This window comes from Patagioenas fasciata, chromosome 14 (genome assembly GCF_037038585.1).
Source record: "Patagioenas fasciata isolate bPatFas1 chromosome 14, bPatFas1.hap1, whole genome shotgun sequence".
NCBI classification, from domain to species: Eukaryota; Metazoa; Chordata; class Aves; order Columbiformes; family Columbidae; genus Patagioenas; species Patagioenas fasciata.
The window spans coordinates 3,779,207-3,801,021 of record NC_092533.1 but is presented as its reverse complement, the minus strand read 5'-3'; the positions used below and the strand labels follow the sequence as shown (position 1 = coordinate 3,801,021).

General features: G+C 61.0%; 5 protein-coding genes across 16 annotated transcripts in view; 2 read left to right on the top strand and 3 right to left on the bottom strand.

The window, feature by feature from the left end:
• NSD1 (nuclear receptor binding SET domain protein 1) overlaps positions 1–10,092 on the top strand; it is a 59,362-nt gene extending 49,270 nt beyond the window's left edge. For 4 of the 6 annotated variants that reach the window (XM_065848910.2, XM_071814664.1, XM_071814662.1 and 1 more), the window contains exon 23: positions 1,764–10,092. In XM_065848910.2, coding sequence (XP_065704982.2) covers positions 1,764–4,015 — 2,252 coding nt within the window. In that variant the 3' untranslated portion in view covers positions 4,016–10,092. The remainder of the gene's footprint in view (positions 1–1,763) is intronic. The other 2 variants (XM_071814661.1, XM_071814660.1) reach the window with 2 other exon arrangements.
• A 59-nt stretch (positions 10,093–10,151) lies between these two features.
• RAB24 (RAB24, member RAS oncogene family) lies at positions 10,152–12,683 on the bottom strand. 2 transcript variants are annotated; one of them, XM_065849321.2, is made up of 8 exons: positions 12,517–12,683; positions 12,169–12,237; positions 12,018–12,096; positions 11,841–11,908; positions 11,627–11,726; positions 11,192–11,242; positions 11,031–11,093; positions 10,152–10,428 (listed from the first exon to the last, which is right to left on the bottom strand). In XM_065849321.2, exons 1-8 carry the CDS (start codon positions 12,631–12,633, stop codon positions 10,247–10,249), a joined length of 729 nt encoding a protein of 242 aa, XP_065705393.1. In that variant the 5' UTR covers positions 12,634–12,683; the 3' UTR covers positions 10,152–10,246. The 2 variants fall into 2 exon arrangements, with proteins under 2 accessions (XP_065705393.1, XP_065705394.1); XM_065849322.2 differs by having other exon boundaries at positions 10,286–10,578; positions 12,517–12,681.
• Positions 12,684–12,738: 55 nt separating this feature from the next.
• PRELID1 (PRELI domain containing 1) lies at positions 12,739–14,769 on the top strand. The gene is made up of 5 exons (XM_065849323.2): positions 12,739–12,927; positions 13,286–13,511; positions 13,591–13,704; positions 13,983–14,061; positions 14,494–14,769. The coding sequence occupies exons 1-5, from the start codon at positions 12,836–12,838 to the stop codon at positions 14,628–14,630; spliced, it is 648 nt and encodes a 215-aa protein (XP_065705395.1). The 5' UTR covers positions 12,739–12,835; the 3' UTR covers positions 14,631–14,769.
• Positions 14,770–14,856: 87 nt separating this feature from the next.
• On the bottom strand, positions 14,857–16,243 carry MXD3 (MAX dimerization protein 3). 2 transcript variants are annotated; one of them, XM_065849123.2, is made up of 5 exons: positions 16,041–16,243; positions 15,934–15,963; positions 15,737–15,845; positions 15,470–15,635; positions 14,857–15,395 (listed from the first exon to the last, which is right to left on the bottom strand). In XM_065849123.2, exons 1-5 carry the CDS (start codon positions 16,241–16,243, stop codon positions 15,286–15,288), a joined length of 618 nt encoding a protein of 205 aa, XP_065705195.1. In that variant the 3' UTR covers positions 14,857–15,285. The 2 variants fall into 2 exon arrangements, with proteins under 2 accessions (XP_065705195.1, XP_065705196.1); XM_065849124.2 differs by lacking the exon at positions 15,934–15,963 and having other exon boundaries at positions 16,041–16,231.
• A 421-nt stretch (positions 16,244–16,664) lies between these two features.
• Positions 16,665–20,857, bottom strand: LOC136107848 (lateral signaling target protein 2 homolog). 5 transcript variants are annotated; one of them, XM_071814571.1, is made up of 13 exons: positions 20,726–20,857; positions 19,879–20,019; positions 19,665–19,802; positions 19,305–19,507; positions 19,134–19,223; positions 18,945–19,034; positions 18,710–18,811; positions 18,392–18,631; positions 18,167–18,288; positions 17,979–18,092; positions 17,654–17,752; positions 17,374–17,489; positions 16,665–17,292 (listed from the first exon to the last, which is right to left on the bottom strand). In XM_071814571.1, exons 1-13 carry the CDS (start codon positions 20,765–20,767, stop codon positions 17,161–17,163), a joined length of 1,629 nt encoding a protein of 542 aa, XP_071670672.1. In that variant the 5' UTR covers positions 20,768–20,857; the 3' UTR covers positions 16,665–17,160. The 5 variants fall into 5 exon arrangements, with proteins under 5 accessions (XP_071670672.1, XP_071670673.1, XP_071670674.1 ...); XM_071814572.1 differs by having other exon boundaries at positions 17,374–17,486; XM_071814573.1 differs by having other exon boundaries at positions 18,401–18,631.
• Between the last annotated feature and the right edge of the window lie 958 nt (positions 20,858–21,815).

Sequence of the window (21,815 nt, the reverse complement as noted above, 5' to 3'; positions counted from 1 at the left end):
CATCGCACTCTGATACCATTTTTTACACACTGGGAGACTGTTATGTCCTTAGTCTTTTCTGGCTTAAACCTCTCCTCACAGCTCTTATTTTCTAATGCTATTATTCCTGGTCTGCTCTGAACTGTGTCCCACCTGCCTATGCATTTTTTTAAACTGTGGTAACAAGAGGATTTTAACAGGATTTTATGCCTTGCCAACACTGGCAGAACAGAATAATTACATTTCATGTTTTACATAAAATATCTCAGGAGATGAGGTTAGACTTGTTTTCCAAAGTCACTTAGGTTTATGTGATGTTTGTGATTTGCCCTGTCATCCTTGAGTCCTCTTGTCTTGATCCTGCTCAGATATTTAGTGTATTTCTTCCTCCTGCTGTCATGCTTTGCTCTGATCCTTATTTCATTGCACCTTGTTGGTGAAAGAGCATCTGTCCAGTTTAAATCGTGAGCCTGTCTAACCAGATGTTTGCAGTTCCGTACAGCCTTGTTGTTATCTACCCATTTTTGTAAGAGTATTTGCTGTTCTGCTTCTAGAAACTGGAACTAAAGTACGCACTAAAATAGACTCCTGCAGGACATCATCGGAAGTGCCCCCTCAGTTTGCCATTAATAGCAGTTTTCTAAGAATTTTCAGCCAGTTGTAGCCGTTTTACCATCTTTACACGTAGGTGGTTATTTTCCGTGCCTGCTCTTTAGAGTTATCATACAGGACATGAAAGGTTCAGCACTTTTTACTTCAGATGTTTCTTCTGCCATGGGCATCGCTCGAGTAATTGGAATTTCCTGCTTGTTTGCATGTTGCTAATTGTGTGATTACTTCCGAGAGCTCCTCTGCTCGGGGCTGTCTCTGGAGAGGCTGCTTATTCATTAGGTCTTTTATCCTGTCAAAGACCATTAGAGTGGTTTGATAGGATTTATCCTTCCTGCAACCCTACTGGCAGGTTTTGACTTACTTTATTTTTCTGTACTTACAAATGACCTCTTACAATAATTGCCCAGAGTCTTCACAGCTGCCAAAGTGAGTGTTAGGTGTTGCAGCTTTGGCTGGGGGGAGCCTGGGGCCAAACCACTGAGATCATCTACAACTGAAAATTACAAAAAGGGGTCTCTGAACTGTAATGATTTTGTTTTGTTCTGTTTCTTCATGACAACGTTGGTGCTGATGGTGAATAGGTTGGACGTGGATGCAGAGCTTCTCAAGGAGCAGCCTGCCTTTGTGATAAGCAGTATTTGTTTATCATGGCCATACACGGAGGTTAAAGAAGGTGCCTTTAGTACAAAGACAACAGAAACTTGTTCCCTTGTGATCACTGCCCTCTCACTTCTTCTTTCTGATAAACAGGAAGGGAGGTTGTTGGCCCAGAGTTAACAAAGACTTAGATGAACCTGACGCATCTACTTTAAAAGACCATTTGGTGTGTTATACGCAGATATTGCTACTGTCATCTGTGGGAATCGGAGCCGCTGGGGCGTGCAAGATGGGGGTGTTTGCGCCTCTCTGGGTGCCCTGTCAGTGTTGTGGTGGAGCCAGATGGGCGTTTGGCCTGACCTGCCCTGCCGCAGCTTGTGTTTGTCATAATTATCATTGCTTTTATTGCTTCCAGGGATGCAAGTACCTGTTAACTGCCCATCGAGCCTGGGAGCTGTGGCAGAAACTGAGGATGACATGTAGAATTGCATGGGAGTATTACAGGGGTGTTCGCCTTGTCTCTTCCCTGTGTACCCCTCCTAAGGCCTGTCTTTTCTCCTGTGTCTGTGCTGCAGGAAAATGGGAGTGCCCATGGCATCAGTGTGATATGTGTGGTAAGGAAGCAGCTTCATTCTGCGAGATGTGCCCCAGGTCCTTCTGCAAGCAGCACCGGGAAGGCATGCTCTTCATCTCCAAGCTGGATGGACGGTTAAGCTGCACAGAGCATGATCCCTGCGGGCCTAACCCTCTGGAGCCAGGAGAAATCCGTGAGTATGTGCCTCCCATAGAAGCCCTGGCTAATGGCGAGGACACGCAGCCACCGGAGCAGCTCCCTGCAGACACAGACCTGAGCGTTCAGCCTCTGGACAGCCCACCTCAGTCTGTGGCCCTCAGAGTGCAATCGCCAGAAAAGCCCCCTGCCACGCTAGCGCTGAGGCTGCCGCCGTCAGACAAGCCCACCACCACCCTGGCCCTGCGGCTGCAGCCCTCAAACAAGCCCCCCACCACCCTGGCCCTCAAGCTGCCTCCACCAGATAAACCACCTGCCACCCTGGCACTGAGACTGCCACCGTCAAATAAACCCCCCACTACCTTGTCACTGAGGCTGAAGCCATCCAACAAACCCCCCACCACCCTCTCACTCCGGCTGCAGCCTTCGGACAAACCTCCCACCACCCTGTCGCTCCGCCTGCAGCCGTCGGACAAGCCCCAGGCTGCCCTGTCCCTGAGGCTGCAGCCAGAGAAGCAGCAACCCATCATCGTAGCGCTGAGACCTCAGCAGCCTGACAAACCTCCCACCAACGCGGTGCTGTGGCCGCTGGACGAGTCCTCTGGTGATGCCTCACAGTCTGACCTGCCGAGCAAATCTCCTCCGGGAACTCCACAGTCATCGGATGAGTCGCTTGTCAGCGCTGCTGCCCTGCAGCTCCAGCTGTCGGACGAGCCTCCTGCTGCCGCCGAGGTTTTGGAGTTATCGGACGAGTCTCTCCTTGACACTGAGAGCCAGCACCCCGAGCTGCTGGAGGAGTTCCCAGAGAAATGCCTGCATCCTCAGCTGTCGGACAGACTTCTCAGCGCGGCAGGGACCCTGCAATCCCAGCTGGTGGATGAGCCTCCTGTGACCGATCAGCCTGAGCCTCTGGACAAATCTCCTGCCCAGAGTCCACAGCCTCAGTCTGTGGAAAAGGCTCCCAGCTTTGTGGTGCCGCAGGTCCCAGCATCGGAGGTGGCTCCCGGTGCTGGAGTCTTGTGGCCTCTGCCCATTGGAAAAGTCCCCAGCTCCCCGGTCTCACGAATGCTGCCTATGGAGAAGGCTCCTGGATCGGCTGTGCCCTGGCCCCCACCTCCAGAAAAGGCTTCCTTCTCTGGGGCAGTGCGTGTCCCCGCTGTGGAGAAGGCTCCCAGCTCCGGGCCACCCCGTCCCCTGCCTCTGGAGAAGGCTCCTGGCTCCCGGTCACCACACATCCTGCCCATGGAGAAGCCTCTCGGCTCAGGGGCCCTCCGGATCCCACTCACACAGAAAGCGCTGGCCCCTGGGGTGCTGCGACCGCTGCCTCCGGAGAAGGCTGCCGACTCCGTGGCACTGCGGGTCCTGCCTTCGGAGAAGGCTCTCGGCTCCGGGATGGCCCGGCCTCAGCTCTTGGAGAGGCCACTCACTCTTACAGCTCCGTGGCCTCAGGCGTCAGACAAGCTGGCAGCTGCCGTGGCTCCTCGGCCTCAAGCCTTGGACAAACCTCCATCTGCGTCGGCACTGAGGCTGTTGCTGTCAGAGAAGGCACTGCGGCCCGTCGACCAGAACGCTCAGCCGAAGGAGAGAGGAACCCCGGGTGTGGAGCTGAGTCCCCAGCAGAAAGAGAGGACCATGTTAGCTGGGGAGCAAATCTCTTGGTCTGCTGGGAGGGCGGTGATGCATGTCGGACAGGTACCTTGGCCTACAGAGAAACTACAGATGCATGAGCAAACCCACTGGCCCACGGCAAAAGCGCTGACGCCTGCAGAGCAGTCTCCCCGGATAGCAGAGAAACTACCAGAGCCGACCCTTCAGCCCAGCTGGGAAGTGGCCTCAGCCCCCGCAGAGCAAACCCCTTGGACATCAGAGCGATTGCGTGCGTTCGAGCAGACCCCTCGGCCAGCCAGGGAAGCACCGGTGCCCCCGGAGCAGATGCAGTGGCTTGTCACAAACCTTCAGACAATTGACCAGATTTCTTGGCTGAGTGGAAAAGCAAAGACTCCTCGGGGCCAGGACCCTTTGCCTGAACAAAACACAGCGCTGGCCTGTAACCAGGATTCTGTCTGTCATGAATTGGCTGACTCAGAGCCAAAGTGAGGTTGGTGAATATGGGAGGCTGGTTTCAGTCTTTTAATGTTTAGGGAGGGGGTCTTTTTTTTGTTTCTTTTTTATTCACTCCCCTGAGCCCAGCCCCTGACCCGTGCACATCCCATCCGTATTCTCTCATGACGTGAGCAAGGACATTCACAGTCTGAGTGTGGCCCAGCCGAAGGGAGAGAGCATCCATGACCTTTTCCTCTTCCTTTTACAAATGGTAAAGCTGAAATAAAGAGTCCGCTCTGGGTAAAAAAAAATCTCCAATTCCATTGGAATAGTCACATTACTGATCCAGCATGTTCGAGCTTCAGGTCTGTAGGCGGGTTCCCCGGTACAGCCAGGGGCCTCGCTCTCGTTACCGTGTTTAGAGGTGGCAGATCTGTCAGGCTGCCCGGGACCAGAGGTGTTCCAGGGGTTGGGCGCTGAGCAGTCAGTGTGTGCCCTTGCTGGACTCTGTGGAAGAGGGAAGGGGTTTATCTGTTGTCTGCCCTGGCCTCTGTCCCTGTAGGGTGTTGCTTTTCGAGGTTGGTCCATACATTCGCTGGGACATGCGGCGTGTGTGGGTCACCGAAGGGCAGGTATTGTCTCCAGCGGAGCTGGGAGAGGAGCTCAGTGCAGTTTTCTCCAGCAACAGGCAATATCCATTCAGGCTCCTTTGTACAAAACTGCAGGTGGCCAGGCCTGAGAAACGGAATCTGGAGGAGGTCAGGGAAAGGAGAGGTCTTGGAAGAAGCCATCTGGCTGTTTTGTCATCCTTGTGTCTTAATCGTTTAGCACAGCACACGCAGTGTCTCCTGCATTTGAAAACGTGACCTGTAAAGCAGCAATAGCAGAGCAGGGCAGAGTGGCGTTTCCTCGAGGTGCTGAGCACCGTCCCAGCAGGGTGCGGGTGCTTCCTTTCAAATTTCCATCCAGTCTCTTCTTGACTTGTGTTGTCACCAGGAGCCAGCAGACTGAGCGGTCCTTTCTCCCCTCAGACGTGTTCAGGACGTGTTCACACTGCACCTGGTCTTCCTGGCAGCGGGTGCACTGCTGAGCTGCAAACGGAGCCCGTCCCGGTCACCGCGCAGCGCAGAGGCGAGGGTGCCGTGGCTGAATCGGGACCCATCTCGACGCCTTCCCCTTGGGTAGCTTCTGGCTTAACTCTTCTACAACCAAAGGAGACTTGAATTAACTGGACTGTATTGGTGTGCATGTGTGTACGCGCGTGTGTCCTTCCAACTGAATAGTAGTTCTCACACTGGAACACGGTGGGCTCCAGCAGCTGGCTGGCTTTCTTGTTTCCTCTTCTCCCTTTTCCAGTTGAGGAGATGCTGAGTACCTGGTGGGTGTCAGGCTGGCGTCCAGACTAGACCTCAACTAGCGTTGAGGCAGAAGTTCACTTGGCTGCAGTATTTGCAGGGCAAGCAGTAGAGTCCCAGGGACCTGCGGAGTGTCTGGTGGCCACCGGCACCCTCTCAGGCGGGAGGAGGACAGGCATCCCGCGATGGGGCCGGTGTCCTGCCAAGGACACGCTGCTGACCGGTGCCGTCCCGCTCTCACAGCGCGTTACCTCTGCGGCTCCTGAGCTCTGCTGTCCGGGGGCCGCAGCCTCGGGTCTCTGTTCCTGTTACCAGAGCCTTGTGCAGCCCCATGTGTCCTTCTCCTTCTGTGCAGGTCCCTGCGGGAATGGGAGCATGTGGCTCCAGGCCAACCCTCTCCTGCGATGTGGGAGCACATCCTTGTTCCCACCCAGCTTGCAAGTGCCGCTGCTCCCAGAGCAGGCGGTCATGAGCTTTGCGGTGTTCTATGAAGGGAGGCAGATGCTTGTACTGACACAAATCCCCATCCATTCTCCTTTCCTGACAACGTCCTGCTGTACAGGCTGGGTGTGCTGGGCACGAGGGGACGTTACCAGTGCTATGGTGCATCTCTTCTTTAGTCCGAATCATTTCAGATCCTCTGTAGAATAGCTAGCGACATCAAAAAGCTTTATGGCTTATGGAAACTTACTGTGTGATGTTTTTTTCCGGGAAGACTGGCAGGTTGGTTCCTGCTTGCTGCTGAAACTGGGAGAATGCAAGCAGCTTGTGTTTCTGCGTGACTCCTGCACAAAGGGAATCAGGACAACTCCTCAGAGCCATTGAGAGAGAAGATAATCTAAGGGCATTCATAAACTTTTTTAAACAAAATTTTAAAATGGTAATGAGGTTCAGTATATTAAGTATTTATCATGTGTGAGAAGGAAAATAAATCTTGAATTTACATTTATAGGCCTTCCCATGAGCTGGACTTAGTCATGTAGATTGTGTAAGTAGGGTTGCCTCGGTGCCAGCCGCCCAGCCAGCTACAGCTGTAACCAGAGTACCCGCACCGCTCTGTCCACCTCCGCTTCGCGTTGTCACGTGTTAACTTAGCTACTTGTTTCATGAAAAATAAACTGTGAATATTTTTGGTGCAGGCTTTTTTAAATCTGTAAAATGGAGAAGTTCTCAATGGATTCTCATAAGTGCAGGTTTGAAAAATCATTTCTATAAATCATGTGCTCATGTAACAGGGTGTGAGGTTCACGGCAGCACCTTCCACGCAGCAGGCTGTTACCCTAAAGCTTCTTTTGAACAGTGAACGTGGATTTTAACCGTTGCATGGCATTGCAAACCCACAGCCTTATTCCTTGCGTCTGACCGTACTCCACCTCTCTTATTGTCTCCTTTCACGCCTTTTCCATGAGGATCCAGATTTCTGGCTCCCAACCTCCCAGATGGAAAGGTGACTTCAGTGTAGCTGGGAGGCTGCTTGGTGAAGTTGGTGTTTGGAAATGCAACTGAAGGTGGAAGCCAGCGAGCTGCTCATCCCTCCTCACCCTCGTTGGGCCCCTGGGCGGTGCTCTGTCAGATCAGGACAGCATTTCAGACATTCGTGGGGCTTGCAGGGGAACAGGGGTGCTGGTGGGAGTGGCTGTGCTGGGTCACCTCAGTGGGGCCTGGCCAGGTGTGGAGATGGGTCCCGGCAGCCCTGTCCTGCCCAGCCCGCCGTTGTCAGCAGTGGGAGTAAGTAAGCAATATTATTATCGTATCCCTGCCTTCGTCAGCAGGGAGAAATGAGAAGCAGCTCCAGGCAACACAGCCCTGTATAAAGGAAATAGGGGCTTTCCAGCGCTTGAGGAGACTGTGGCTGTTGGTGGCAGCTGGTGGTGTTGCCTTGGAGAAGAGGGAGATGTCTGTACAGACTTCGGTTCTTCTGCAGTTCGTTGCTGCCTTTGGAGTTCTGCCAGTTTGAATCACTGGGGTGTTTTTAATATAGAGGAAAGCGGCAGGTACCAAACCCCTGGCAGATGGTTCCTGCGGGAGAGGCTGCGCAGCTCTGCTCCTTGCGCCGGGCTGGGGCTGGCAGGGCTGCGGGTGGCTCTGCTGTGGCCGAGGCCACCATGCTTTTCTGCTGTGCTGGAGGGATCTGATCCCTTGGCCACCAGCAGTCTCAGGTCAGGTGTAACTGCACACAGGGTGAGAAGGAGGTGACTCTTGTGTTGATTCGCTGTTGTGGAGAGTTGTAGAAGCAGCATCAAGGGTGTGATGATTTCTGCTCAGAGCCATGTCCCTTTCCCTGCTGTCCTCGGGAGGCTCATGGGAACTTCCCGTGGTCATGAGCCCACTCCCACTTGTAGGAATGGATTCCCCTTCCCAGTTCCGAAAGGGATGAAGGATTTGCTCCCATACAAACGCTTCATGGGGCAGGAGGGCAGCGGGCGCTGTCCTGCGTGGCTCGTCCCGTCAGCACCACTCACTGGGCTGGTGCCCGCTGGCGAATCCAGCCAAAAAGCAACCGCTTTAAGGGATAATCCCATACTGCGCATCTTCAGATACTTAACTAGCTGATAGTAGCTTGCTTTATTGCTCTTCTTGAGTTAAAACTTTTCCTATTTAACAAAAAAAACCCCACAAGAACAGATTCACTTCAATGCACAAGGTGTCCGGGTGGTACTGTGGGAGTACGTGTTATAATTCAGGGTTAAACCCCCCCAGCCACAGGCTTCACTTTGAAGGTGTGACTTACTGAAATTCAGGAGATGAGAGATGTTTGAAGGACAGTAACATACCAAGGTGAGATAATATGGATTTAGGGTGCTAGAAGAGCTTCAGCTCCACAAAAAAAGGAAGAAAAAGAAAAACAAATCAACCGTAACCCTGATGCACGTCGGCAGCAGTTTGAGCCGAGCGTGCTGCGCCGATCCTGCCTGGGGACTGAGAAACCTCAGACCTTCAACACCTTCTGTTTATATTTTGATTTCAGCCTTAACTTCGGATTTTGCTTGATGTTTGGAATAACTGTAATTGTAACCTGCTTGTAATGTGCTTTGCCCTAAAATTAACCGATGAGGCTTTCAGCCTTTGCCAGCCAGTGAGTGTTAATTGCAAAGTGGCAAACCGTGCAGCTACTCTGAGAGTACGGAGAGGGCCGGCGAGGGCTCTGCCATGTTTGATCCCCCGGGCTTTGTCTGTGCTAATTAATCCCCTGTGACAGTGGTGACGGCTGGTGGCAGCGTTAGCAGCCAGAGGCGCATGGCTGGGCTCCCGGGGCTGGGAGGTGGGATGCTGGAGCGTGGGGACAGCTCTGCCGCTTGCCTGGCTTCACGGGAGTCCCGCCGGCGCGGTAGCAGCGCCCTCGCTTAGCAGGAGGTGGGAAAAGGACAATATTTCTGCTGCGGATCCTCCAACAGCGACCTAAGCCAAGTCCGGTGCAGGGGGACAGCGTGTGTGAGCTTGGGCTGGAGAAGTGGCGGTGATGAACAGTCCCTACAGCACTGAATCTACCTCCTAGGGAAATCTGAGAAATGGGTGTTGCTATGTCCTATTTCAAGGTAAAGTTTTAACCAGTTTGCCCTTGGCGAAGCACTTGGGCTATTGTGGTGCTATTGTAACCGTTGGCAGCTTAGCACAGTAGGGCTGGACTCGCGGCCCTCGGCCCGCGGGATGGAGGTTTCTTCGCCGGGCGAGTCCGTCCCTGGTAGCTGGGGCTGGGCTTCGGCGTGCGGGCAGGAACAGGACGAGGCGTGACTCGGTTCCTTCGGTTTGTGATGGATTTGAGACTCAAACCAGCGTGCCAGTGGGCCCCGGGAGCGAGTGGAGCCACATGAAGCAAGGCAGGCGTCCGCTAACTGCATGTTCTTTGTGTCCGTTTGGTACTGAGCTGGTTTCAGTTTTTGGTTTTGTTTTATTGGGTTTTTTTGTGTTTTGTTTTGATTTTTTTTTTTCCCCCTGATGTTTCCAAGTTGTTGACTTCAAGGAACTGGGTTTTGTGAATTTTTTTAGACACTGGGAACTTGTGAAAAGGAAAAGCAGCAGCACCGGGAGGCTCGAGGTGGCTGGAGCTGAGGGCGGACCCGGCCGTGCTGGGTGGGAGGATGGCAGAGGTGCGGGCGGGCAGGAGCAGCTCTCCTTTAGGCAGCGGCGTTCCTGGCCCTGCTCAGCTCTGGTACCATCTCCAGCGCCCCACGACACACCCCATGTGTCGGGTACTGTGCCTGGCTTCAAATGTCCCCTGCCGCCCTCCTGTGCCACGCGCTCTTGGCTGGAATCCTGTGGGGGGCCCCGGGGCGGGGGTACAGGAGGTATCACTGTGCTCAAGCAGTGGCACAGTTTGCGCTGAAGCCACGCGCAGGTTTGCTTGGAGCGGGGAAGCCTCGGTGTGAGTGGCCCCACGCTGTGGGGAGCCCCCCGTGGGGTCCCGTCCCACGGGCTCGGCCAGAGGGGAGCGGGCACGAGTTGGGGTGCTGGGGCCATCCCGAGCAAACGCTGCGTGGGGGACGCGTGGGCACTTGGCCCTGGCCAGGACTCCTCTGTCGGTTCTAAGCGGGAATGCCAGAGCAGGTGAGAGAAACCTACATATTTCCAGCATGTATATTATTTTTAGAAGAGGGAGAGGGGAGAGTCTTGGACCATTGATTACTTTCATTTTGCTCCCCTTAGACTGTTGGCTGTGTATGTGAAACTTATAATGAAAAGAGGGTTGCCCTGCCCAGGTGCTCCCAGAACATGTACTGTAATTCTTTGTATATAGATGAAAAATTACTGTAAAGTAAAGTTTAACTTTACTCTTGATGTCCTCTTGTCATTTGTCTCTCCAAGGTGGGGGGGAGGTCCCGACAGCCTCACACAACTCAGACCACAATGCATTTTATTTACATTGTACACCTTAAGAGAAGATGCTTAAATAAAGCTGTGAAGAGTCAGGCAGCATCTCCGAGAGAATAAGTTAATGGCCGTTGCTGGGCCACAGCAGTGACTCAGGGCAGCAGCTCCTCTGAACACCGGGTGGCAGGGAGAGGGTCCCAGGGGTGACAGCCCACGGCTCCCGGCGCTGTGCGGAGCCTCTGCCGCCCCGCACACCGGAGCAGAGCAGTCCGCGGGGCTGCGTGCCGTGATGGGCCCGTACAGCTAAAACACAGCAGATAAAAATCCAGAGGAGTGGTGCACGCCGGCTGCCCGGCCGGTAGCAGCAGTTCCCTTTTGGCAGGAGGTCTCAGTGGTGGCAGCAGCTGTAGAAATAGGCGCCGCTCCGCTGGCCCAGGTCAATGCCCTTCTCCTCTGGAAGAGAGCAGGGGCAGGCAGCTGCTGGCAGCCCACAGCTCCGCACCACGTGGAGCCCAAAAGCTGCAGGTCCCTGGGAAGGGGTTTGGTGTCCCCCCAGAGCAGCAGTGGGGCGCACGGCCCAGTGCTGGAGGCACAGCCAGGCTGAGCGTGCCTGGGCAGGCGCAGAGCTGACAGCCGGTGCCACAGCCGGGCGAGGCTCCTGCCTGCCCGAGTGCCAGGGCCACCCACAGCCCCGCCAGGGCGGACTGGCCAAGCTGAGCCTGGCCCGAGCAGCACAGGGACACCACAATGGGGCCCGGTCTCCACAGGACAAACCCTGGCACGGACCTGCGGCAGCCCCAGGGAGCTGGGGGGTGAGGAAGGACCCTGCCAGACCCCAGAGTGCTCATCCTCTCCACAGCATGTGCGCCCCCCGGCATAGGAAAGGACAGATCCTGCTCCCTCACCTGTCATCACCTGGAACGCGGTGAAGTGCACGTAGTCCTCGGCTACCTTCTGGAACAGCTCGTCTGGGGGAGGGCGGGCAGGGTGGGTGTGAGCAGCCCCAGTGCTAGGCAAAACCCCCCAGCCCTGCCCAAGCACGAGCAGCAGCGTGGAGGCTACTCACCCACACTCTGGCCGGTCTTACTGGAGGTCTCGAAGAGCTCTGCCTTGATCTCTGCAACGAGGGCCAGGGTTGGCACCGGAGGCCTCACAGGCTTGGCTCCCCCTGGAGTCACCCCTGGGGCACGGCTGGTGACAGCGAGCTGGCGGGGGCCCAGGGCAGGCCCTGTGCTGTCCCCTCGGCCCAGCTGGCCACATGCCTGCCCGTGTCAGGACACACCATGCCCAGGCAGGTCCCTGGCAGAGCCGGCGCCTCAGCGCGCAGGGAGCCCGGCTGTGGATCCAGGACCGAGGCAGAGCCCCTCATGCCCCCCAGCACACGTGGATGCTGCAGCTCCATATTCCCCAGGCCCCCTACCCGCTTGGAGCTGTGGGAGCCCAGGAAGGGCCAGCACTGCCCAGCCCCAGCATCCCGGCCCCGCGCAGTGCCCGGACATACCATCGGCATAGTCCTGCACGTCGTGGAAGTCGACCCCGCGCTTCCTCCTGTCCTCCTCCAGCAGGTCGCTCTTGGTGCCACACAGGTAGATCCGGCAGCCCTGGGGCAGGCAGAGGGGCGGGAGGGATGTGCTCGCAGGTCCAGCCCTGCCACCGGCTCCCGTTCCCCTCCAGTGAGGCTCCGCAGCCCCCCCGTACCCCAGCCCAGCCGTTACCTCCTCGCAGTTCTGCAGCTCGTTCACCCAGAACTTGGCTCGCTGGAAACTGCTGCTGTCGGTGAGATCTGAGGGAGAGGCGTAAGATCTGTCCCCCTCCCTCGTCTGCCGACCCCCCGCTGCAGCACCCGGCCCCCCGCCCGGAGCCGTCCCGGCCGCCAGCTCCGTCCTCCTCACCGTAGCAGACCACGGCGGCCCGCGCCCCGCGGTAGTAGATGCGGCTCATGGCCTCGTAGCGCTCCGAGCCGGCCGTGTCCTGGGGGGACAGGGGAGCGCTCAGCAGGTGCGGGGTGACCGGGAACGGCACAACCCCTGGCCCCGCACTTACCCAGATCCCCAGGGTCACCGTCTGGTCCCCCACCGATATCACCTTGGCCACGAAGGCGGCCCCGATCGTCTGGAAGACAAGGAGGAGGAGCGGTGGGGATCGGCCCCGGGCCGCGGCGGGACCCTGCCCGGGGGTGCGGGGGCATACGGCCTGGGAACGCGGGGGGTACCGTCCTGGGGACACGGGGGGGCCATCCCGGGGGCACGAGCGGAACGCGGCGGGCACCGCCCCGGGCATATGGAGGAGCGAGCCCGGGAGCACGGGGAGCCCACCCCGCGGGCTGCCCGTCCGGCGGCAGGGCCGGGGCCGGTGCCGGGGCCGGTGCCGGTGGCCGGCGCGGTCACTCACGTTCTGGTAGGGCCCGGGCCGGAAGCGGCGGTGCGCGCAGCGCTCCACCAGGCTGCTCTTGCCCACGCCCTCCTGCCCCAGCAGCACCACCTTGGCGTCCACCCGCCGCCCGCTCATCCTCGCGCCGCCGCGGGGCGGGGCCGCGACCGGGCGGGGCGGGGCCGGCGCGGCGGGAGCGGGGGCGGGGCCAGAGGCGGAAGTGCGTGGGGCGAGGCGGAAGTGCGCGGCGGGGCGGAGGCGGCGGGCAGAGGCCGCATGGCGGCCGCCCAGCAGGCGCGGGCCGGAGCGGGCGTGGCGGCGCGGCCCTGAGCGGCGGCCCATGGGGAAGTACTGCGCCAGCCTGGGCGTCCTCAAGGGGCCCTGGGACCAGGTGTTCGCCGCCTTCTGGCAGCGCTACCCCAACCCCTACAGGTGCGTCGGGGCCTGCACCCCCCCACCCCCCCGGGACCTTCTGCCCTCCTTCCCCTTCCCCGGCGCTCACCCCGCACCCTCTCCCCCAGCAGACCCCGCGAGATGGTGCCCTTCCCCTCCCCATCCAGCCCTTTCCCGGGTGCCCCGCGGGGCCGGGCCCTCTGCTCGCCCCCTCCAGAGCCCTCTGGGCTGGGTGCTCCGCACCGGCCGTTCCCAGGGGCAGCTGGTTCCCCCTCTCCCTTAAATCCCCAGCTCTTTTCTCCCTGCCCCCACGCAGAGCCTGACGGTTCCCAGCCCCGGGAAGGGGGGTATTCGCTGGGAGCAGGATCTGATGTTTTCTTCCCCCACCGCGTTCTAGCAAACATGTCCTGACCGAAGATATTGTGCACCGGGAGGTGACGGCGGACCACAAGCTGCTCTCCCGGCGGCTCCTGACCAAGACCAACCGTATGCCTCGCTGGGCAGAGCACTTCTTCCCAGCCAATGTCGCCCACTCCGTCTACATCCTGGAGGACTCTATTGTGGACCCCAAGAACCGAACCATGACCACGTTCACCTGGAACATCAACCACGCACGTCTCATGGTAGGTGCCCGTGTGCAGGTGCACAGCTGGGGGCCGCAGGCTCCAGGCAGTGTCCACAGCTGGGCTGTGCCTTGTGCAGAGGGTGGAGGAGCGCTGCGTGTACCAGGTGAACCCAGAGAACAGCAACTGGACCGAGGTCAAGCGGGAAGCCTGGGTTTCTTCCAGCCTGTTTGGCGTCTCACGGGCTGTCCAGGTGAGTGCTGCCAGCTGCCCCAGCAGTGCTGTGTACCCTCTCTTGGGAGGAGCCTTAAAACTGCTGGTCCCCCCTGTTCTACCCCTTCCCTGTGCTGTTTTTTTCACCTTTTCCCCTCATTCCCCCCATCCTTGTGAGGTCAAGAGCACCCAGAACCATCACTGCTGGTGGGCATGAGCCTACCGTGTGTTTGGGACTGGTCAAGCAGAAACAAAGGCCTGGGGGCTGTGTGTGATCAGGGGGCTGGGCTTGCACCTTCACTGATTTTTCCCTTGCAGGAGTTTGGTCTGGCCAGGTTCAAAAGCAATGTGACCAAGAGCACCAAGGGATTTGAATACGTGTTAGCAAGGATGCAAGGTGAGCACCTGAGGGCAGACTGGGGCTGACGGGAACGGGTCTCCTGGATTTACAGGTCACACTGAGAACACTCCAGTCCACAGGCAGGTCATGGCTTGAACTAATCACACTGCGAAATCCTCATCCGTTGCCTTTGCTCAGGCGTCTTGGCACAGCCAGCTCATCCTGAGCGGCGCAGCCAGGCAGCACTTACAGGACTGGAACACAGGCAGGAAGTGGACATAACATGGCAGCAGTCACATGCCTGCAGTTCCCCTTCCTGCTGCGCCCTGACGCAGGCAGGTCAGGAGCGCCAGGCTCAGCTTCCCGCTGTGTGGGGAAGTCACCCCAGTCCAAGGGAATGGGGCCAATCCAGTTTGCGTCAGCCGAGACTCCTCTGCTGGGGCAGGGCGGGAACCTGTTGGGGCTGGGTTAACAGCTTCCGTGTTACAGGAGAAGCTCCGTCCAAAACACTGGTGGAGACGGCCAAGGAAGCAACCGAGAAAGCCAAGGAAACAGCTCTGGCTGCTACCGAGAAAGCCAAGGACTTGGCGAGCAAGGCGGCCACCAAGAAGAAGCAGTACGTGTGAGGGGCCAGGCACTGGCTGCGCCAGAACAGATAGGAGCCTCCTTGGGTTTTATACTTTTGAAGAAACTGTACAAGTCTGACAATCAGCTGCTGTTCGACCCTTTCTGAGATGTAATTATCATTAAATAATCTACTCCCAACTCTGATTTGGCTGGGGCTGGCCCGGAGCAGAGCCCAGTGCTGCCCTCCGCTGCCAGGGTTTTGGGCTCGCAGGCAAGACACAGGTGTGGGTTTCACTAAGTGCCTTTACTAGAATAGTGTTGGGTATGTACAACAGAGCGGGGGGGGGCGTGAAGGCAGGTTGCTTAATGCACTCGTTTCCCCTTCCTGGCTCACCGTGGCAGCAGAGCCTTCCTGGGGCCATGCTGCCCCATGCCAGGCAGCCCCTGGCCCCCAGCCTGCCCCAGGGGAGGCAGGAGGGTGTCCCCACGACAGCCAGCCCCTCTTCCAGGGGGTGCCATGGTGTCATGCTAGCCCAGTGTGCCCAGCGCTGTGGCCAGCACCGCTCAGCAGTCCAGCTGCAGGGAGCCAAGCTGGGCGCTTGCCCCTGCCCGTGTCCCCCAACCCAGGCAGCCGTGACAAGGCCAATGGAGAAGGCGGCGTTCGGGCGGCGGGCAGGGAGGAGGCAGACAGAGCAGGGCAGGCCATGCGTGCTGTCAGGACGTGGGGCTGCGGGGGCTGGAGTAGCTGTGGTCCCTCCCGGTTCCAAAGCCAGGCAGCAGGTCCCCTCCGAACACCACACTGTCCACCTCTATCTCGACATCCTCTGGGCAGTGGGGGAAGCCGGGTCAGGCCCTGGCAGATTCACCTTCCCTACCCACCCACTTGCACCCCACTCACCTCCCTCGGAGGGCTCTGAGAGCTGGGACGAGTCCAGGCTGTCAGCCCGCGCCCGTTCCCCACTGGCGGGCGAGAGCAGCCACTCCAGCCGCCGACGCAAGCTCCGCTGCTGATTACGCAGCCGATCCTTGGCCTTCCGGGCTCTCAGCTCCTGCTCCTCCAGCCTCTGCGGGGATCCAGGAGGCCATAAACAGGGTCCCAAGCTGGACAGCTCTGTTGCCACTCAGGGCACTCCAGCTAGGGCCAGTGCCAGGGCCACACTCTCACCTGGATGTGAAGCCGGGCTCGGTGCAAGAGGCTCAGCGTGGTGGGACGGGCCGGCCCTGCCGGCACCTGCTGCTTCAGCCGCTCCAGGCAACACCGCAGCTGGGCTCTCCTGTGGCCGGAGGGGAGAGGGACGACACGGCGGTCAGCCCCGGGGGACCACAGGCACGGCCACCCCCTGTCCCGCCGCTCCCCGGTACCTGTGCTTCTCCAGCGCGTTGTGCACCGACCTGCGGGAGAGCCCCCGGGGATCAGAACCGGCGCTATCGGCCGCCGCCAGCCCCTCCTCCCCAGCCCCGCCGCTCACCTGACGCTGCCCACGGCCCGGCGGGACCGCGCGGGGCAGAGCGAGGCGTAACCGTGCTCGGCCTCGGCCAGGCCTGGCGGGTACCGGGGAGCGGCCGCCCCGCGGTCCCGCCGCTCCAGGAACTCGGCCGCCTGCAGCAGCACCTGGATGCTGGTGGCCGCCGGCTCCATGGCTGCGGGCGGCGGGCCGAGCTGCGCGCCCATTGGCTGCCGGGCGCCCCGGGGCGCTGACGTCAGCGCGGCGGGGAAACAAATTCGGGCGGGAAAGCGCGTGCTTCAAATTTGAATCGGCGGGAGGGACGCGGCGGGACACGCCCCCTGCCGCTCGGCCCCGCCCCCTGCCACTCGGCCCCGCCCCCTGCCGCTCGGCCCCCGCGCGGCGCGCCCGCGCTTGTTGGTGCGTGTCTGTGTGTGCGCGGTCACGCTTGCGCGCTGTCACGCGTGTGCGTCCACAGACAGTGCTCCCCCTACTGCCACTCACCCACTCGGGACACCCGCTGCCCCCAGCCCCCCGCCCACCTGCCCCGGCCCACACCCCCTCCCGCATCCACGTGTGTCCGTGGGCCGGCTGCCCCCCGCCAGCCCCCCCGAAATTGCCGCTCCCAGCGCCGCAGGGCCCGGCCAGGCGGGTTTAGCCCTTTATTAACATCGATCGGTGGGGAGAGGGGGGACCGCCGGGCCCCGCGGGCGAGGGCCAGCTCTGGGCACGGCCCCGCGGCACCCGCCGTCATGTGAGGGCTGTTTGTGCCGTCTCGGGCCAGGCCCGGGGGGAGACTCTGCCCCGGGCCCAAGAGCAGCCAAAGTTCACCTGAAAAAAAACCCACCACGAAGCACATTTCCAGCGGGGGGGCAGACGGCACGTGGCTCTCCAGGAGCAGGGCACGGCTGCAGTGACCGGGTGAGGCGGTCCCACGCCCACCGCAGCCCAGGCCACGCCAGCGTGGGGCATGGGCTGCTGCCGGGTGTGAAGTGCTGCTGCCACGAGTGGGGGGTCCTGCCGCCAAGCCCACCCAGCCCCCAAGCGGGTCGTGGGGCTGTGGAGCTGCCCAGCAGCTCTGGAGCAGCCACTGTCCCCCGCGGTCTGTGGCTTCCTAAAGATGCGGATCTGACACGGGGGTCCCTCACTGGCTCCGGGTGCGTCGAGGCACGGGCGAGAGGTGCGTGGTGTAGCAATGCGTGCAGACACGCACGGGTTTCGGCTGGCCATAGTGCGGCAGTGCTGTGGCGTGCGGTGAGCAGCGGGCACAGAAGATCTGCCGGCAGAGAGCCAGAGCGGGTCTGAGCGGAGCCGGGTCCCCGGGGACCCTGTGCCCCCCAGCCCAGCCCTCTCCTACCTTCCCGCAGTTGCGGCAGTGGTGCCTGCGGCGCAGCAGGGTGAAGGGTGAGCGGCAGGCAGAGCACTGGCTGCACATGCTGTCCGGCACCCACTCGGGCAGGCAGCGGGCACCTGCTGGGCAAAATGCATCGGTAAAAGCCACAGGGCTCCCCCTGTCCTCCATCACCATCCTGGCTCCTGGAATGTCCCCATCCCCTCAGCTGGACCCCAGGACCAGCCCTAGGCCAGCACCCTGCTCTGATGCTGTGGCACCCTGGGCACCCCAGGCAGCCTTTTACCTGTCCTCTGGAGCCCAGCAGCCTCTGCGGGGCTGGAGCAGAGGGGACAGTCGGCCATCCGAGGAGCATCTACCAGGTGTGGGTCACCATCCTCTTCCTCTGCAGGGACAGAGGCTGTTGGTGCTCCAGCCAAACCAGGGCTGAACTCAGCCCCATGGCAAATACGTCCACGGTCAAGGCTTGGGGCATGACCAGACAGCTGTCAGACACCCTGGCTGAGCATCATCCCCACGCCTGGTCCATGCCTCATCTTTCCCAGGGATGGGTGATGGGCAGGACAGAGAGGAGCCGTGCCCCGTGTCCCATGTCCCCAGGGGTCACTCACGTCTGGCACCGGGCTCCTCCAAGGGCTCTGCCTGCGAGGCGACGATCTTGAAGACGGTTTTTAAGATGCTGCGCAGGTCACTGGCAAAGTTGGTCTGGAGCTGATCGGCAACCCCTGTGCCAGGAGGGTGGGGGTCAGGGTGCTGGGGGGGTCAGGATGCTGCAGGGGGTGGCAAAGGAGTCACTCACCCGAGATGCAGACGAAGAGGGTGTGCAGCATGTCCTTGGTGCTGCTGTAGCGGGAGCGCAGCTCCCAGCAGTGGGCAGCCGGGGTGGCATTGAGCCCTGGGCTGCTCCCAGGGGACTGGGGGCTGCATGGGAAGGAGGTGAATGTTACCCCAGAGGTGGCACGAAAAGTCCCTGTGGCAGCGGGCAGGATCTGCCAGCCCAGCCCTGGTCCCCCCCAATACACACCCCCAGCACCTGGCTGTGCCCTGGTCATCCACCGCGCTGGAGGGTCCCAGCTGCGCTGTGCAGATGGGGGGCAGTGGGGGGGCAGAGGGCACCTCCAGGAGGCCCCAGGGAGCAGGGGTGTCCATGGCTGCCCCCCAAGCTGGGGGGGTGGCCGGGACACAGGGATCCTCTGACTCGGCTGTGCACAGGCTCCTCTCCAGCAGGCAGAGCTCCTCCACCGACAGCACCTGCAGCAGGTCCCTGTGGCAAGGGGGTGGTGTCAGCCCCACTGCTGCCCCATGGCTGGTCTTGTGGGTGCTCATTGCCCCAGCCGCATACCTGATCTTCTTCAAGAGGTTGTAAAAGGGGCTGAAAACCTGGGACATCTGCTCAGGGCTCTGCTCCAGGCTGAGGGGACCCTCAGGGTAGATGAGGAGGCCACTGCAAGGGGACAGAGTCTGGCTCATGTCAGGGGTCTGCTCCCCCCACAGCCCAGTCCCTGGCTCCCCAGAGAGGGGAAGGGGCTGGTACAGGGTGGGGAGCACCCAGCTGCCCCCCAGGGCCCAGCACCCACCTGATAATGGCCAGGCGAGGGATGGTGAACATCAGCAGTGGTTCGTAGCCATCGATCATCTCCTGGGTCAGGTAGCCCAGGCGCAAGGCTCTGGCGGACACACAGAGCGGGGCTGAGCCCCAGGACGCTGCCCCATTCCTGGGGCTGGGGTCCCTGCTGCCCCCCTGCCCAGCACACGGTGCTCCTCACCTCTCCACCGTCTCGCAGAAGAGCACAATGATCTCCTGCTGTCTGTAGATCTCCTCAGGAGACTTCACTGCCACCAGGGAGGACACATAGCTGCCAAGTCAAGGGGACTGTGAGGCTCCTTCAGCCCTGGCACAGGGCCCCTCACCCCAGCAGCCCAAACCTGGCCCCCACCTCAGCTCAAACTCTGCGAAGAGCCAGTCGAACTGGATGAGCGCAGCCCGGACGGGCTCTGGGTAGGAGCCCGGCTGGCTCAGGCTCTGCTCCCGCAGCACCGTCCGCACCAGCTCCAGGCTGCACAGCAGATTTCTGGCCTGGGCCCGCAGTGGCGCCCCGTCCATCTCCTCCACCTCCAGGAAGGTCCCGGCCAGGAGACACTGCCAGGACCAGTGGCCATCAGGAGCCAGCGCCCAGGGCAGCCCCAGCCCCCAGGGTCAGCCACGGCGGGATGAGCCATCCTGCCTGGTGCCCATCACCCCCAGCCTGGCAGAGCTGGACCCCACTGCTCGCCCAGGGGCAGCATCCCTGGCTCACCTCAGCAGCAAACAGCATGTGGTTCCCCAGGTTGTCCACCAAGAGCTCCTCAGGGAACTTGACCAGGTAGTCACGGCTGTGCCGCTGTGTGGGGATGCACTCCTCCATGATCCGCTCCAGCACGGCCAGCAGGTGAGCCTGGGGACGGCAGGGACATCACCCGCAGCTCCCCGGGGACACTGACGTCACATTGGAGCCCAGGCTGCCCCTGTACCTGGCTGAGGTGGAGCTGGTTGAGGAGCACCAGGTACTGCTGTGGGTCCAGCTCAGCATTTAGCCCATTGATCTCAGCCACCACCCGTGTCACTCTCTCATCAGCAAAGAAGAACTGGGAGAGCAGGCGGGGGTCGGAGCGCTACGGGGAGAGTGAAGGAGTGATGGCAGGAGCACCCTGCGGCTCTGAGCGCCAGCCCAAGGGGACCCCAAATCTCCAGTGCCCCAGCCAGGCTGGTCAGGGGCTCCTGGGATTTGTTCCCCTCCGGCCAGGCCACCCCCAAACACCCACTCAGGAAGGTATGTGGGACCCCCACGGTGGTTCTGGCTTGGCCGAGCTGTGCTGGGTGCCAAGCACAGGCAAGGAAGCAGGCAGGCATCAGCCGAGCCCTCCCGGGGAGTGCCGCCGGCCCCACCCAGCTGTGCCTCAGTTTCCCCATGGGCAGAGCAGGATGAACAAGCTCGGCTGCATCCTGGCAGCGTGGGCACGGATCCGTGTGCGCCCGTAAACACCAGCTCAGGTGAAAGGTCCGCGGGGAGCCCCCGGCGGGGACCGGGCAGCCCGGAGGGTCGTTCCTCGCCCCGTTTGTCCCCCGTACCCTCGAGAGGCCAGAAGGACGGAGCGGGCCGGGGGGAATCTCCTCTCCCCGAGAGCGGGCGGTGCCCAGAGGGGCGCAGAGCTGCCCGCTGCTGCTCGCACCCGCCGCACCCCGGGGGCCGGACACCGCCTCCTCCTCCCGCACCGCCCCGGGGGGCCCCCGCCGCCCTCCTGCGCCCGGTGCCGGCGGAGCCCCCGAGCAGCCGCGACGGGGCGGGGGGCGGTTCCGGCGCGACCCCCCCGCTCTCACCTTGGGCCGGCGCAGCCAGCGGCGGAGGGCGGCGGGCAGCATGGCGCTCCCCAAGCTCTGCCGCCGCCCGGCTCCCCGCGCCCGCCGCTCACCGACGGGGCGGGCCGGCACCTGGCACCGCCCGGGGGCGGACCGGGACTGTGTCCGCCCAGCCCGGGCACCGGGACGACCCGGCGGACCGGCCCCCCCCGCGCCAGGCCCAAGGCGAGACCCGGGGATTTCCCGCTGCTGGGTACCGGGAGGCGGCCGTCACTCGACGGACCGGTTCCCCGTGGCCAGGCGGGCGAGAGCGGCTTCCCGTGGGGCGGGCAGGGTGCTCCCGCGGCTGCCCCGGCTCCCCCTCCCCATTGCCGCACCTCAGTCTCTGTTTCTGGCTCCAGTTCCCGACTGCTCCCCCAGGCTCCCAGCTCTCTCGTCCCAGTTCCCTGTCTCTTCCCTCCCAGTTGCCCTCTCCCTGCAGCCCTCGCAGCCCAGCCGGTGCCTTCTGGGGACAGGGACACCCCAGAGATCCAACCCTGCAGCACCCCTAGCCTAGAGCATCCCCGGGATGTTGGGTGGGCACTGAGGGGAGGCAATCGCAGGCACCTACCTGGTCTCTGCAGCATGGGGTGCAGAGCAGGGTGCTGCAGAGGGATGGGGGCAAAGCAGCCCCTTGGCAGACCAGAAGGGGCTGAGGGGCTCAGTAGAAGTCCCAGGGGGTGCTCAGGGCACTGGGCACAGCCAGCTGTCTCAGCCATGCTGGAGGAGGCAGCTGCCACAGGATGTGGGTGTTGATAATTCAGGTGGTTGAAAGCCTAATGGGGTGGATTCACAGGTAAAAAATCCAGCAAGGACGTTTAAATAAACACTTTCTCGTGTTGAGTAAGCTTGAGTCATGATGGCCCCACAGCACAAAGGCTGAGCTGGCTGGGTCTGGGTGCAGGGCTGCCCGAGTGCTGGGGCTCCGCGTATCCCCAGGCAGCATGTCCTGCTGGCTGTGGCTGGTGGTCCCAGTGTGCACAGTGAGCTCAGAGCCCTGCCTGTCCCACAGCCACTGTCAGCGCTGCCCATGGCATTCTGGGGGGCACAGTGGGCTTTCCTTGGTGACCGA

Coding starts and splice junctions, on each gene's coding strand:
- RAB24 (XM_065849321.2), bottom strand. CDS start 12,633: ATGAGCGGGCGGCGGGTGGACGCCAAGGTGGTGCTGCTGGGGCAGGAG. Junction 11,727..11,840: donor AGCTGCAGAACTGCGAGGAG/GTAACGGCTGGG, acceptor TGCCTGCCCCAG/GGCTGCCGGATCTACCTGTG. Junction 11,094..11,191: donor TAAGACCGGCCAGAGTGTGG/GTGAGTAGCCTC, acceptor GCCCTCCCCCAG/ACGAGCTGTTCCAGAAGGTA.
- PRELID1 (XM_065849323.2), top strand. CDS start 12,836: ATGGGGAAGTACTGCGCCAGCCTGGGCGTCCTCAAGGGGCCCTGGGAC. Junction 13,512..13,590: donor TCAACCACGCACGTCTCATG/GTAGGTGCCCGT, acceptor TGCCTTGTGCAG/AGGGTGGAGGAGCGCTGCGT. Junction 14,062..14,493: donor CGTGTTAGCAAGGATGCAAG/GTGAGCACCTGA, acceptor TCCGTGTTACAG/GAGAAGCTCCGTCCAAAACA.
- MXD3 (XM_065849123.2), bottom strand. CDS start 16,243: ATGGGCGCGCAGCTCGGCCCGCCGCCCGCAGCCATGGAGCCGGCGGCC. Junction 15,846..15,933: donor AACGCGCTGGAGAAGCACAG/GTACCGGGGAGC, acceptor CTCCGGCCACAG/GAGAGCCCAGCTGCGGTGTT. Junction 15,636..15,736: donor GAGCCCGGCTTCACATCCAG/GTGAGAGTGTGG, acceptor GGATCCCCGCAG/AGGCTGGAGGAGCAGGAGCT.
- LOC136107848 (XM_071814571.1), bottom strand. CDS start 20,767: ATGCTGCCCGCCGCCCTCCGCCGCTGGCTGCGCCGGCCCAAG. Junction 19,224..19,304: donor TTCGCAGAGTTTGAGCTGAG/GTGGGGGCCAGG, acceptor TTGACTTGGCAG/CTATGTGTCCTCCCTGGTGG. Junction 17,753..17,978: donor GGAGGAGCCCGGTGCCAGAC/GTGAGTGACCCC, acceptor CTGTCCCTGCAG/AGGAAGAGGATGGTGACCCA.